This window comes from Cricetulus griseus, chromosome 2, assembly GCF_003668045.3.
Source record: "Cricetulus griseus strain 17A/GY chromosome 2, alternate assembly CriGri-PICRH-1.0, whole genome shotgun sequence".
Lineage (NCBI taxonomy): Eukaryota > Metazoa > Chordata > Mammalia > Rodentia > Cricetidae > Cricetulus > Cricetulus griseus.
Window position 1 is genome coordinate 100,851,895 of NC_048595.1, and position 14,277 is coordinate 100,866,171.

Sequence of the window (14,277 nt, forward strand, 5' to 3'; positions counted from 1 at the left end):
CTGCCAATCACTTCCACCTCTCCGGACACTTCCTGTCCCGTCTGGAACTTTAGAGGAGGCTGCCAGAGTAGGATTCCTAGGACAAAACCTGAAACTGCATTCCTCATACCTCTCGTGAAGACCTGTCCTCCCAGGCACAGCAGGCCTAAAAGTGCTCAGGCTCTTTCTTCCTCTCCCAGCTGCCCACACAGCCTCAGGTTCCCCACTGAACCACTGAGTAGCTGACAGCATTAGCTGAAGGTGCCCCTGACTCCAGATAAGATAGGGAAACCGAGGGTTGGTCTAGTTCTCAAACTTGGGAGTACTGAACTTACAAAACAGTCGGGCTCCGTCGCATGCCAGTTAAATCACAGTCTCTGTCCATTGCATCTAGACCCCAGTACTGTTTTTAAAACTCCTCAGATGACTCCAAATACAGGCAAGGTTAAGGTGTGTGTGTTTATGTATTTTGTAAGAAACCAGCCACCTGCCCAGGGAGCCCCAAGAGATGCCTACTTTGATTTTTCCAGACCCTGGCAGTATTCCCAATCCCAGGCACCCCCTTATCCCTCCAAGGGCTCAGGAGGAATGGCCCTAGGTTGGAAAGCAGGAAGAGGAAGTCACGGTTCTTCTAGGCCAGGCCCATTCACTTGTCCAGGTTTATCGTGACTTCTCAATCCTAAGACTCAGTTCCCATGGGAAAGAATGGAAGAAAGGCATTCTAGCCGTCCCCATGTCACTCACAACTCTCAACTTTGCTTTAGAGTCTGGAGAACACTAGGTGACATCTGGTCTCCTCCACTACACAAGGGAAAACAGATCCAGAAAGGGGAGGATAGACTCAGTGGGGCTACACTGGCTGCCCTCTCCATGCTTAGCACTGTTTTCTGCCCTGTGCTACACTGTAGCATAGGCACAGTACTGAAATTACATATACTGCACATAGAAGTTTGAGGAAGCCAAGAACACCAAGCCACATGCACACTCCCAGCCTGCCCCTTTAGCCCCTGTGGTCTGGAGCAGAGTCTAGCTTTGGCCACTCACAAAACCAGGGTTCTGGCCAGCAGCCCAGCGTCTGGACTGACCTCTGGGAGTAGGATTCTGCTCACCCTCTCCCCACGAAGCTCTGAGGCCTAGGCTTGGTGAACTTGCAATAATAAACTCAGAGATACAAAGGGCACTGGCCTTCCCAAAGACTGCCAAGCTAAGAACAAAAGAGTTTAAAATAGTCTCCAAAATTAGAATGACGTTCATATCACAAGTTAAGATGATCAGATACAATACTAAATAGAGTTCAGAGGTAGAGCTTTCCCCACCCCAGCGGGGGACAATAACAGATACATGTCAGAGTATCACTGAGCTATTTCTCAAGACAGTCTCTATGAGTTACCCAGACTTGCCTTGAATTTGCCATCCTCCTGGCTCAGCCTCCTGGGTAGCTGGGATTACAGACCTGCAATACCAGGCCCAGCTTGGCTTTGGTTTCAGAGACTAGGTCTTGCTAGGTACCCCACGCTGGCCTGGTATTCACAATCTTACTTCAGCCTCCAGTATGGTGGAATTACAGCTATGTACCATTGGATCTGCATCAGATCTTTCTTACCTACATTTTGAACATCTATCTGTAGGCAAGCAAGAGTGTCTAGAGTCACACTTAGCCTTTCCCCAAGACTCCAGAATGTAAGAGTTCACACTCCCCTGGTGTCAGAAAACATGGTTAAAATTTGAGATGCAGTTTTATTGATGTCACACCAGCCCAAATTCCAGGTCCCAGTTCTCTCAGGCAAAAAGATTCAAAGCTCTGCTATCATCACGGTCAAGCAACAGCTGCTGTTTCCTTGTCTTTCTTTGCCAGGCAATAATGTACCTCAGGAAGCGCCCTTAGTCTCTCTGCAGCCTAGAAGGAGAAAACATGGAGAGCAAAGGTCACCAAGAATGGCATGGAGTTCTGGGCCCAGGAAATACTGAGGAAGGCTTATGGGATTGGAAGACTGGTGACAAGGATAGCAGGAGTCACCAGAGGATGGAGTTAAGCAGCAACCAGCTTCTTAGGAATGCCTATACTTTTATGAGGATCCTCAGGGTCATGACTGTTGGGGTCCCTTGAGAAACTGAGGTGAAAGGGGCTATGGAGACCCAGGATGCCCTGAGCCCTGACCTGTTCAGGAGTGAGGTCCCGCTGAGCCTGGGCAAGCATTTCATAGCCAACCATGAATTTCCGGACAGTAGCAGAGCGCAGGAGTGGGGGATAGTAATGAGCATGTAGCTGCCAGTGGTCATAGGCGGCTCCAGTCTTTAATCCCGTGGGAGCCCCTGACAAGACAAAGTCAGAACTGATTGGGAAAGCCCTTTTTCAAGTCTTCAGCCTGGCCCCGCCCCGAAACTAGTCCAGTTACCTAAATATTACGGTTCCCAGTATTTTCCACCAGGGAGCTCAAGCATTAGTACTTGGTGACAGTTTCCCCAAATTACTTCACCCTCAGTCCTAGTACCCCGGCTCTAGACACTTGTGTTTTGGGTTTTTTCTTTTGTTTTGGTTTGGGTTTTCAAGACAGGGTTTCTCTGTAGCCTGTCCTGGAGCTTACTCTGTAGACTGGTCTCTAACTCACAGCTATCCACCTGCCTCTGCCTCCTGAGTGCTGGGATCAAAGGCGTGTGTCACCACTGCCCAGCTGGACACTTGTTTTAAGGCCACCAAATGTTTTAAGGCCTGGTATGGACTTCAGTTCCCTAAGCCAGGACCTAGAAGCCCAGAAATAGTGTTGGGGCTACTTCACCACCAAAAGCCTTACCATGCCAGCCCATGGAGTAGGGAAAAGATGTCTCAAATAGGTTGTCATACTTGGTCAATAGCTTCTTCATGATGGAGGCTAGATCTGGAATCAGAGCCTAACTTTCAGCCTGGGAATAGGTGCTGGTCCCACTAGGGTCACTCTATCCAGCACCCAGTCCCAGGGTCCTACCTGGGATACTTACCATCACGTTCAGCAGGGGTCAGCTCAGGTAGCCGACGTACATGCCGGCGGGGCAGCAGTAGTGTCTGGAAAGGCCACACTGCCCAGAAGGGGACCAGGACTAGCCAGTGCTCACTAGATAAGACCAGACGTTCCTAGACACACAATGGAAATGAGTTGTGCATGTGGGGGTGGGGGGAGAGCAAAAGAGAAGAATCTGATTGAGTCTCTACACTTCTGCTACAGCCCCAGTCTAAGCTACCACTACCTTTCTTTAGATGACTGCTGCTAGTCCATCCCTCTTTCATGCACTGTGGGGGTAAAGGGGCTAGAGACTCCTTGAGGATACAGGGCCTGGCACTCTCCCACCTTCCTGAGGAGTTCTTGGCGGCCATATTCCAGTAACAGAGGTTCTCCATGCTGGCTGTGATAGTTCTGCTGGGATCGCTCTTCACGCTGGGCAATATCTGGCAGGAAACTGCTGGCCCAAACCTGTCAAGAACAAAGAGAAGCAAGCAAGTCCGTTATCTCTAAGCCTCCACATTACTAAAGCATTTCTTTTGTCCTATCCCTTAATCTAGTTCTGTCCACAGTGTCAGCATGGACTCAGCCAAGAACGCCATTACCTCCCCTGACATACATACTTACCTGGCAGTGGGGGTGGGGGTTAGAACAGCCCATCATGGCTCCTTTGTTTTCAAAGATCTATTGGGCATGAGTAGAGAGAGTTAATAATCAAGAGACATTAAGTCAACCCCCTCCTGACCACACCCTGTGGAAGCAATAATGCTACTCCCCCAAACCAAAGTCACACTCCCCCCTCACAGACCTGCACCCAAGGATACTGGGCACCCAGATCCTCGGTGACTGAAGCCCAGGCATCGATGACAGCTCGGATCTCAGGGACTGACATGAGTGGCAGTGTCACATCCGACCAGGGATGGAAGCACATGACCTTACTAGGTGGTGAGGGGAGAAGGGATGACAGAGGGATAGGGGTTGGGTCCAAGCCCAGGTCTTAGTCTTCAACCCTAGCTGGAGTTGTAAGAGGGGAAATCCATAGTTACCAAACTCCTCTGGCCGCCTCTGCTCGAAAAAGAGGATGGTCACTGGGTCCTGAGATAAAAGAGCATTACTCTGCAGCACAAGTTCTCCCAACAGATCCAGTCTCCCTTCTCCCCAACACTGGTGAGATTGAGGGTACCTGGATCCGGAGCATCGGGCTGCAGAGCTGGGAAGTCATTGTCAAACAGGAAGGTGCTGTCATAGTGTGGATTCACCTACTGACGAGAACAGGCTAGAAATACTACCACCTGGTGGGCTTCAAAGCCTACACAAACTGCAAGGGGGTGAGGAAGTCCCATTCTAGGGATTGAAATTGCTTGATGGGGTATGACCCAAAAGAGGCGCACTGCTCCCTCTTGTGGGTGAAGGGCAGCAATAAGGAGAACTATTTCCTCCTATCTCACTTGGTGGCTGTGTATTCGGGCTTACCTCCCCATTGGCTCGTGTGGCCCCGGGACACAGAGGGTTGAGTGGGTCATAGCGGGGCACTGTCTTCAGAAGCTGGGGCTCCACTTGTCCTTGCCAGGGCCGCTTCATGCGATGGGCCGACACTAACACCCACTCATCCTGGAGCGGATTGTAGCGAATATGCTGGTGTTCTGGGGACAGTCAGTCAAGATCAATCAGTCAAGTTCCCTGTCTCCCTCTTTTTCCCTGAATGGCTCTAATGCCCTAGCAAGCCCAAGCTCAGGGGCGCTCAGTCGGCCAAGTGGTTCTAGAAGCTAAAGGCTGAAGGAGAGGAATTAAAAGGGTTAAACTCTTGCAGTGCCACATGGCCGTTGGTCCGCCACCCTGTCTTCGGGTGGAAGTGCCGACCTTGACTCTGGGACCAGACTTCCTACGGAAAAGGAAGGCTCGGCTCCGCGCCGCAGCGGGTCCAGGCCGCCCTGCAATTACCGCTCGCCCGGAAGGTCGCTGCCATGGCGTCCGCCTCTGACGCCTGCTGGCGCTGCTCAGGATCATCTCCGTTTTGCGACATGAGACCACCCAAATTGACCTGCGGGAAGAGGGAATGTCCGCCGGGCTAGATTCACCCTTCCTTTTCTTTCTTTTTTTTTTTTTCTGCCCCGCCCTCCTCGGATGATTGGCTAGTTGCCAACACGTGATGGACGCCTGCCCCTTAGGGGCGGGACTCAGGATAGCCACACACCTCGCCAAAGTGGTTTTTTTTGTTGCTTCACAGTGGTTTGATATAAACAGAGTTGAATATGACATTGTCTGACAGAAGAATGAACAGAAAAATATGAAATGCTTCACGAATTTGCGTGTATCCTTGCGCAGGGGCCATGCTAATCTTCTCTGTATAGTTCCAATTTTAGTATATGTGCTGCTAAAGCGAGCACGCCAAAGTGGATTTGATGAGACCCCCCTCCACACCGGATTGGAGCCAAGTCTCTGGAGAGCGTCTGTGAAAACTGGTGGCTGTGCCCATTCGTCTGACCACTAACTCAGCAAATATTTACTAAGGGGGAAGGGAAATTTTCACACACGTTTATAATGACTTGGTCATCCGTTGAAACCTTTCTTCCCAATAAGCCTACTTTCATGTCCTGTTTTTTTTATTTTGTTTTGCTTTTGTCTTTTGTGACCCACTAAGATAAGTCAAGGTTGCTTGCCTGAGCATAGGGGAGGGTATTGGAGCATTGGCAACTATCAACTACGCCACTGAAGGACGGCACTCCTCCTGCTAGCAACCTTTAACTGCCAATAGTCCTATTGTGCTTGAGTCACAAGGATCCCCAAAGAGACCAGGGAGACAGACCACGGATGCAAATGCACAAGGTTCATTAAATTGTCCCTTCTACAGGAGGGACCCTTTCTAGCAAGCTGACACAGCAGCCTCCAGAGGGGGTGAAGTTCCCCTGTCTATTGCTAGGTTTTAAAGACAAAAGTTACAGGATTACATCAGTTGGTACGGGTTGGTTTCTGATTGGTTGACATTTGGGGAACAATCAACAAATTTCTCAAAGTCATATTTTGGCATGAAATACCTGTGTACCAGGTATTCTCATTGGTCAGTGCTGAGAGGGAACATTCTGTGGTTTCTATGGCTTTGTCTTGTTTGCAGGTGGCCTGTTTTACATAAATACCAATAGTTTTCAGAACTGTATCCTGGAGACTATAGGGGAGGTTTTGGTCTCCCCTGGAGTTTCTTTTGTGGCCAAACAGTTCCCAGGAACCAAGTACCTAGGAGGCTGGGGTGGGGGGGGGGGGGGGGTTTGCCTAGGCTCTGGGAGGCCAGAGGATCTAGAGTTTCCTTACAGGCCTATGTGTCTTTTTTATAGCCAGTCATGGCTTCTAAAGCAGGGACTGAGTAAGGGTCTGGTCCCTTTATTTCTAGAAGTGAAGCCTTTTAGTCTAGTTTACCCGTTTCAGACCCTCAGGGAAGGTGGAGCCTCATGAGTCCTTCCCCCATCTGGTATGAAATACTGATGGGCCAAATCTGGGGTTTTGTGCAGGTAAGCACAGCTGCAGTGAGTTCAAGAATGCAATGACTCCGTCATATCCAGAAGACATTGGGTTTACTAAACATCTTAACCATGTGCCAAACACTTAGTTTCTATGTAAAGCGTAGAGATGCCCTGTGCAAAGAACAGTAACATCCTGGACTCAATGACCTGAGTCACCTGCTGAGTGGCTGTGTTGAAAAAGCAAGCTTACTGGGTGAGAGGCAAGGACTTCTTACTAAAAATGAAGCCTGGCCCTTCAGGATTACCTGGAGGAGTGAGTACTTCATTGTAACTATATCGCCATCCTCATTAGCAGAAATAGGCTTGGGGAAAAAAAGTTAAGTAATGGAGCATGGGGTGTGGTGTTGTACACCTCTAATCCCAGCAATCTGGAGATTTAAAAGTTCGAATTCAGGCTGCACAGTTCTACATAGAAAGACCCAATTTATAAATAAGGTAGACAAGAAGAAAGTGAAATATGCGCGCGCGCGCACGCGCGCGCGCACACACACACACACACACACACACAGGCACAGTAGTGCATTTGCTATATAGTCTCAGCTACTCTAGAAACTGAATCAGAAGACCATTTCATCCCACCAGTTCTAGACCATCCTGGCCAATATAGTGACGGTCGTCTCAAAAACAAAAAGGTGGGACAAGGTGGTAAACACCAGTGTTTGGAAAGCAGAGACAGGTGAATCTCTATGAGTAGCCTGGTCTATAAAGAGAGTGCTAGGCAGCCAAGACTACTTAAGAGAGACCCTGGCTCAAAAAATCAAACAAAGGTGGAAATAAATAAATATAAAAATGTGAGGATCCCTAGACTGTCAGGTAGCCTCATTTTCTATCTGGAAGGCATCACATATATTTTCTCTTTTAATGATTTATTCACTTTATTTGTGTGTTTTGCTAGCATTTATATTTGTGCATCCTAGAATTGAAGTTACATATGGTTGTGAGCTGCCATGTGGGTGCTGGGACTTGAACCCAGATCCTCTGTAAGAACAAATGCCCTTAACCACTGAGCTATCTCTCAAGGGCCCTCACAGGCATTTTATTTTCTTTCTTTCCTTTTCCTTTCTTTCTTTTTTTTTTTTTTTTTGGTTTTTCGAGACAGGGTTTCTCTGTGTAGCTTTGGAGCCTATCCTGGCAGTCGCTCTGGAGACCAGGCTGGCCTCGAACTCAGAGATCCGCCTGCCTCTGCCTCCTGAGTGCTGGGATTAAAGGCGTGCACCACCAACACCCGGCTCTTTCTTCCTTCCTTTCTTTATTTCTTTTTTCTTTTTGGTTTTTCAAGACAAGGTTTCTCTGTGTAGCAGAGGTATTTTCTATAGAAAATTTGATTTTGTTTGAAGGGAGCTCTTTTGGAATTGTTGTTTTCCTTTATTGTGACACAGGGTCTTACGTTTCCCAGACTGGCCTTGAACTCTCGATGTGAAAGTGTGAGTTTGAAGCCCAGTCTCCCTGCTTCTACCTCCTGACTATTGATATTGTAGGTATGTATCACCATTCCATTTCTGCAGGCTTCATAGAGCCAGGCATGCTGGCAGCTGAGCTACAAAAATTAGGTCATTCATTGGCCATTGATCTCTGCCCTGGAATCCCGAGTCTGGAATCTGAAGAGGCCTTTAGGTAGAGGGCAGAGAGCAGTGCCTGAAATATGAGTTTTACCAGTCCAGTGGCTGCTCAAAGTACAGCAGAGAATGAGGGCAGGAAAGGGACTTGCTTTCTACCCTTCCAGCTGTCTTTCAGTGACTCGATTGTGGTACAGGAACACCAGTGCTTCAATGTCACTCCCTAGATCATGCCAACTGACTCTTGACACCCTTCAGGAACATCTTCGTGCCTCTCATTTCTCTGTCTTTCCAGATCCCTTTTGTAGGGGGAAGAGGACAATGGTCTATATAGGGTCTATCTGTTCCTCTCTCTTCCAGATCCCAGATACAAGATCTCTGCTGTGACATTAAGGGAATATGGCTGTCATTCGCATCCCCTTGGATGCGACAGCTTGGAGTCACTCAAAGGCTTAGGATCTTTTTTTTTTTTTTTAAAGGACTAGGTTGGAGGAGGTTTCTGAAAGACCAGAGAGGGAAGTTGCAAGCCTGATGGTCTCAGAAAATGTTTCTGCCTGGAGTAAGGGCAGAAGCCTGCTATAGAAGGGCCCTCTGAGCTCTGGGTATTGCTTGGCAGGGAGGTGGGGGTTGTTACAGCAACTAAGATGGTAAATGAGAACAGATTTGTTAGAGTGGCTTACAGGCTGTGGTCCAGCTAGTCTAACAGTGGCTATCTAGGTCCAAGAACCCAGTAGTTGTTCAGTCCACCACAGGGCTGGCTGTCTCAGTTGGTCTTCAATATACTCTGGAATCCAAAGAAGTAGGCTCTAATGCCAGTGAAGGAATGGATTTGCCATCGAAGGTGAGAGCAGGCAGGCAAAGAGAGAGCAAGCTTCCTACCTTCATGTTGTTTATATATGCTGCAAGCAGAAGGAGTGGTCCAGATTAATGGTGTATCTTCCTACCTCAAAGATCCCGATCGGAAGTAGGTCTTCCCACTACAACTGATTTAATTAATAATAATAATAAATCCCACATAGGTGTGCCCAGTCATTTGGGTTTTAGTTAATTCCACAGGTAGTCAAGTTGACAACCAAAAATAGCCATCACAATAGGTGTTTTGTATCCTAGGATTGAAACCTTCCATCCTGCAGGAAGCTCCTTAAGGAGGAAGGTAAACAACTCAAAACAACTGCTTCATGAAGTCCCTAAAACCCACCAGATTCACTAGGCTCCTCCCTGCCAGAGTAAGCAGTAAAAGCTGGGAATCCCTCTCAGACACAATGAAGCTGAGCTGTAAAGAAATCTCTCAGGAGCAGACTAGTTCCCTGGCAGAAGCAGAAACGAGCCAAGCTGCCTAGAAGAGGTTTGGATCAACTGAATCAGTTGGAAAAGGCACTCAACTCCAACCTGTTGAACCATCTGCAGGCTGTACACTGTGCTTCAGGTTCCTAGCTTTTGTGAGTTGTCAGCAATGCTGGAGTGGGCTTTGGTGATGCAGCTGCTGTCTTTTAGTCATTTTTGCTCCCATAAGTTACCCCCTAAAACTCACTGGGCCACCAAATTGGATTTTTGTGGTATTTGTACTTTGGTCTGCTGTGGATTCCCTATCTGGTGTGAGCAGACTTGTGTCTTGCGTCTCCTGAAGAAACATTTTGTCACACAACAATAGGACTTCTGTAACTGGCCAAAGGTTAAAAAAGGGGGGGGGGATAGAATTTCACATTATTATTTTTTTATTTTTATGTGTATTGGTGTTTTACCTGCATGTATGTCAGTGTACTATGTGTGTGCAGTTCCCACAGAGGTCAGAGGAGTCGGCTCCACTGGAACTGGAGTTACAAACACTTGTGAGCCACCTTGTACGTGCTGGAAATCAAACCAGGGTCCTCTGGAAGATCAGCAGTGTTACCAATGAGGCATCTCTCCAGCCCAAGATTTCACATTGTTTTAGAAGCTAGATCTGGAAATGTCACACAGCACTTCTGCTTCCATTACACTGCCCTTGGCACAAGGCCCTACCTGACCATCGCTCAAGAGCAAAAGGAAATGTCCTTGCCACATACTCTCAGACTCCCTCAGTTACATTTAACTACAGTGATCCTTCATCCCATCACTTCTGTGTATAAGGCTAGTTTCTTCTAGTTGCTTACGGGTTTTGTTGCTGTTCTTGTTGTTGCTTTAGACATGGTCTTCTGTGACCTGTGCTGACTGTGTTGCTAAGGGTGACCCTGAACAACTAACTGTTCCTTGTGCCTTTACTTCTCAAGTTCTAGAATAACAGGTGTGTGGCACTACGCTCAGCTTTATGTTGTCTTCTTCCAACTAACATACATAACCTTAACCATGTGCCAGGCACTAGCTACTTTAAAATAGTAATTCACTTAATAATTGGCATAATAAAGGTATGTACTATGAAGCAGATACTTATTTATTTATTTATTCTATGTTACAGATAAAGCTGTCAATGTATGCTCTTAAATGCTGAGACCTGTCAGCAGCACCCAGAGTTAGCACTGAAACAAGATCTCACTAGGTAGCACTGACATAGATGGGCTCTCTTACTTGTACCCTAGTTCAATTTTGCTCCCCTCCAAATGGAACCCAGTACCATTCTGTGGCAATAGCGAATCCCATGGTTCCCTAGTTAATAAACCTATTGGCCTTTCACATTTTTGTGCTTCAGAACATAAGGTGAAGTGTAGGCTCAGAGAAAACAAGCATGGTGGTGCTCGTCTTTAATCCCATCACTGGAAAGGCAGAGGCAGAAGGCTCTCGGTGAGTTTGAGGTCAGCCTAGACTACATAGCGAGTTCCAGGCCAGCTAAGGCTACATCGTAAGACCCTGTCTACATATATGTCTCGCCTTTTCGCTCTTTGACTATTGGAATGATTCCCATCAGCTGCAATGTCCTTCTCTCTTCTAAACACTTCAGATGTCACCACTCCTGGAAGGCCTTTCCCAGTGGCACTATGTGCTCCCTGCTTCTTTGCTAGCAATCACGAGTCCTAGAAAGCTTTGTCTACTTACGGGATCGCCAGCCCAGGTGGGTGAGTCCATTCTGGGACTTCCCGCAGCTATCCCCAACAGAGTTTAGTGTTAGGACACCAGGACTGAACACTTTGGGGGCGGCTCGGCCCCGCCCCCTCACCGCCCGTGTGAATCGCGCCACCCAACCTTTGCTCTACCCGTCATAAAATGGTTCAATCCAGAGGGCGGTGCCAAGTGCCCCGAACGTTCCGATTGGCTCGGGCGAGCCGTACCATGGTGGCGGGGGCGACCGTGGGCAGCGGCTTTTGAGTCTGTATGAGGATAAGCTGAGGCCCTAGCTCTCCCCTGTGCTGGTGGTGCCCGGCTGCCCGCCGTGATGCAGTGGTCCTTGGGCCGGCGGTGGGCATGGATCGCCCTATTTCTGGCTGTTGCCGCGGTGCTGACCCAGGCGGTGTGGCTGTGGCTGGGTACTCAGAACTTCGTCTTCCAGCAAGAAGAGATAGCGCAGCTTGCTCGACAGTACGCTGGTGAGCGGGTGAACGGGTGAGCGGGTGAGCGGGTGAGCGGGTGAGGGCGGGTAGCAAGATGGGCCGGCACAGAGCGGAACGGAGCTGCGTTTCCCGAGGGCGCCTTCCCCGCCGAGCCTCAATCCGGGGCAGGTCTCACCCACGCCACTCCTCTTTGCATCAGGACTGGACCATGAGCTGGCCTTCTCTCGGCTGATCGTGGAGCTGCGGAGGCTGCACCCAGGCCACGTGCTGCCGGATGAGGAGCTGCAGTGGGTGTTTGTGAACGCCGGCGGCTGGATGGGCGCCATGTGTCTTCTGCACGCCTCGCTGTCTGAGTACGTGCTGCTCTTCGGCACCGCCCTGGGCTCCCGTGGCCATTCGGGTCAGTGCTGGCGGTAGGCCGGATTGGGAGGCTGGGACTGTTCGAGGTCGGATGCCTCCATTCTGAGGTTTGGTTGGGCCGTGTGTTGACAAGGATACTCTGATGGGCGGTGTCTGTTTTATTGTCACTCAGGGCGATATTGGGCTGAGATTTCTGACACCATCATCTCTGGCACTTTCCACCAGTGGAGAGAGGGCACCACGAAAAGTGAAGTCTTCTACCCAGGTGAGTAAGGAAGTTATGTCCGAGTGGGCGCCCTCTAGCTGGGGACAGGCCTAAGGCAAGGAAAGAGCCTATCAAAAAGGCCTACCCAGTGATTTCCTTCTGTCCCCTAAACCACAGGTGTTTGGTTAGGTTGGAGCTGAGGAACTCTTTCGCTTTCATTTGTTAAAGGGAAACAAAACACGGCAGTTTCCCATCATAGGGGGCTGATTTTTATCAGCCTGTTTTACCCAGCCATTATTCCAGCAATTATTTGGTAGATAATCATACCTGAAAGTTAAGACAGACATTTCATTTCCCATCCTTTTTAAACTAGTGAGACAGTTTGGGAGTTTTGTTGTTGTTTTTCAACCTTTTTTTTTTTTTTTTTTTTCGAAGCAGGGTTTCTCTGTGTAACAGCCCTGGCTGTCTTGGAACTCGCTCTGTATACAGACCAGGCTGGCCTTGAACTCACAGAGATCTGCCTGCCTCTGCCATTCCCAGCACTCGGGAGCAGAGGCAGGCAGATCTCTGTGAGTTCAAGGCCAGCCTGGACTACAGAGTGAGTGCCAGGATAGGCTCCAAAGCTACACAGAGAAACCCTGTCTCGAAAAACCAAAAAAATAAATAAAATAAAATAAAAGCATGTGCCACCACCAACCAGCACGCCTATTGTTTTTTAATTGGACCTCTGCATCCATTTAAAAGAAAAAGTTTGGACTTGGTGGTGTAAGGATAATCGTCAGAAAAGCCTGGCAAGCCTTGTAGCTGTCATACTAGCCCAGCTCGGTTAGCAACATTTCCACTTGATACGAGTGAAACATGAGAATGCAGGTGCCCATTGCTTCCATATATTAGACTGTAGCTGGGTGGGGGTTGCCCTCCATAGTCTCCCCCAAGAGAGGACATGGGCCAGGCGATGTCATAGGATATTTAGGAGTGGGCGTTTTGGTCTCTATTTCCCCTCTGATTGGCAGCCAGACCAATGGGGTGGAGTTTCTTCCTTTCTTGAAACTGTGTTTTCATTCTCCACCTCTGCAAAGATAGTGCAAAGGCTAGGGAAACGCAGTTATAGAAGGGCATCCCTGGGCTTCTCACGACATGCTTCTTGTCTAACCCCAAGGAGAGACAGTTGTACACGGACCTGGAGAGGCAACGGCTGTGGAGTGGGGACCAAACACGTGGATGGTGGAGTACGGCCGAGGTGTCATTCCATCTACCTTGGCATTTGCACTGGCTGACACTGTCTTCAGCACCCAGGACTTCCTCACCCTCTTCTATACCCTTCGCTCCTATGCCCGGGGCCTCCGGCTTGAGCTCACCACCTACCTCTTTGGCCAAGACCCCTGACCAGCCAGGCCTGAAGGAAGACCTGTGGATGGACAGGAGTGGGCAGGACCACATTCATCTACTTGCTGGAACTCATATGCACAGACAGCACCATACACCATGCAGATATTAAGTTCCTACTGTATGAGGAAGGTCATACATAGTTACACATCCAGACACAGCCCTTTGGGAGCCAGTGAGACACATAGAGATGCTAAGATTTGTATGTACTGTAAGGTCATGTACTCATATCCATCCAGAGAGGGCCCCTACATATATAAGAAGGGGGCCAGTCATGTTTGAACATCTATCACAAGCTTGACTCACTGACTCAGGCCTTTCCAGAGCTTGCTGCTGGCATTCAGGGCTCTGGGATTAAGGATTGGGGTGGATGTTTCATTCTGCCTGATACTCTGATACTACAGTAGGAATCTCAGTAAAGGAAAAGTGGAACTGCCCTTGGGAGGCCCCCTTCACCTGCTGCCATGATGTCCTTCCCTTCATCTCCCTTTTCCTCACCATATGCCTTATCTCCATTCCACCTCCTGCTATGCAAGTGCCCCTGTGGCTTATCCTCCCTGCCCTCAGCAACCAACTCAGCTGGGAAAGCAGAGAAATGTGTAGAAGGCTAAAGGGAGTGTCTTCCATCTCAGAGACCCCTGTTGGGGGTATGATGAGAATTCTGGCTTAAGCCCAGGCCTGTCCTCAAGGAAAGGGCCTGGAGAAGGAATCTTGGGTCCAAGGAGCCACCCCAGTCCAAAGGAAGCCCTTATGTGCACACCCCTCTGTTTCCAGACATTTCTGTTGCATTATCTGTCTACCTGTCGGTCTCTGGTAATAAAAACTTGTTAAACAGTTCCA

General features: G+C 48.9%; 2 protein-coding genes and 1 non-coding gene across 6 annotated transcripts; 1 reads left to right on the top strand and 2 right to left on the bottom strand.

Annotated features, from left to right (window-relative positions):
• Positions 1–1,696: 1,696 nt before the first annotated feature.
• Galt (galactose-1-phosphate uridylyltransferase) lies at positions 1,697–11,282 on the bottom strand. Of its 3 annotated transcripts, XM_027403307.2 has the most exons (12): positions 11,035–11,179; positions 4,896–4,995; positions 4,428–4,597; positions 4,138–4,213; positions 4,001–4,049; positions 3,763–3,892; positions 3,582–3,638; positions 3,303–3,425; positions 2,956–3,088; positions 2,772–2,855; positions 2,138–2,292; positions 1,697–1,876 (listed from the first exon to the last, which is right to left on the bottom strand). In XM_027403307.2, the coding sequence occupies exons 1-12, from the start codon at positions 11,062–11,064 to the stop codon at positions 1,796–1,798; spliced, it is 1,188 nt and encodes a 395-aa protein (XP_027259108.1). In that variant the 5' UTR covers positions 11,065–11,179; the 3' UTR covers positions 1,697–1,795. The 3 variants fall into 3 exon arrangements, with proteins under 3 accessions (XP_027259108.1, XP_035295808.1, XP_027259109.1); XM_035439917.1 differs by lacking the exon at positions 2,138–2,292 and having other exon boundaries at positions 11,035–11,282; XM_027403308.2 differs by lacking the exons at positions 4,896–4,995; positions 11,035–11,179 and having other exon boundaries at positions 4,138–4,216; positions 4,428–4,872.
• Positions 5,236–5,341, bottom strand: LOC113834460. Its single transcript, XR_003482966.1, has one exon. It is a non-coding gene; the product is annotated as a U6 spliceosomal RNA (small nuclear RNA).
• Positions 11,273–14,277, top strand: Sigmar1 (sigma non-opioid intracellular receptor 1). 2 transcript variants are annotated; one of them, XM_027403311.2, is made up of 4 exons: positions 11,273–11,522; positions 11,686–11,886; positions 12,019–12,111; positions 13,341–14,277. In XM_027403311.2, exons 1-4 carry the CDS (start codon positions 11,372–11,374, stop codon positions 13,547–13,549), a joined length of 654 nt encoding a protein of 217 aa, XP_027259112.1. In that variant the 5' UTR covers positions 11,273–11,371; the 3' UTR covers positions 13,550–14,277. The 2 variants fall into 2 exon arrangements, with proteins under 2 accessions (XP_027259112.1, XP_027259111.1); XM_027403310.2 differs by having other exon boundaries at positions 11,285–11,522; positions 13,211–14,277.

What these genes read in the sequence shown, in the direction of transcription:
- Sigmar1 (XM_027403310.2), top strand. Translation starts at nt 11,372, where the DNA reads ATGCAGTGGTCCTTGGGCCGGCGGTGGGCATGGATCGCCCTATTTCTG. An exon ending in GGGCTCCCGTGGCCATTCGG is followed by an intron (nt 11,887 to 12,018) that starts GTCAGTGCTGGC and finishes ATTGTCACTCAG; the next exon opens with GGCGATATTGGGCTGAGATT. An exon ending in AAGTGAAGTCTTCTACCCAG is followed by an intron (nt 12,112 to 13,210) that starts GTGAGTAAGGAA and finishes TCTAACCCCAAG; the next exon opens with GAGAGACAGTTGTACACGGA.
- Galt (XM_027403307.2), bottom strand. Translation starts at nt 11,064, where the DNA reads ATGGACTCACCCACCTGGGCTGGCGATCCC. An exon ending in CCCAGTATCCTTGGGTGCAG is followed by an intron (nt 3,639 to 3,762) that starts GTCTGTGAGGGG and finishes CATGCCCAATAG; the next exon opens with ATCTTTGAAAACAAAGGAGC. An exon ending in GCCAAGAACTCCTCAGGAAG is followed by an intron (nt 3,089 to 3,302) that starts GTGGGAGAGTGC and finishes TTGTGTGTCTAG; the next exon opens with GAACGTCTGGTCTTATCTAG.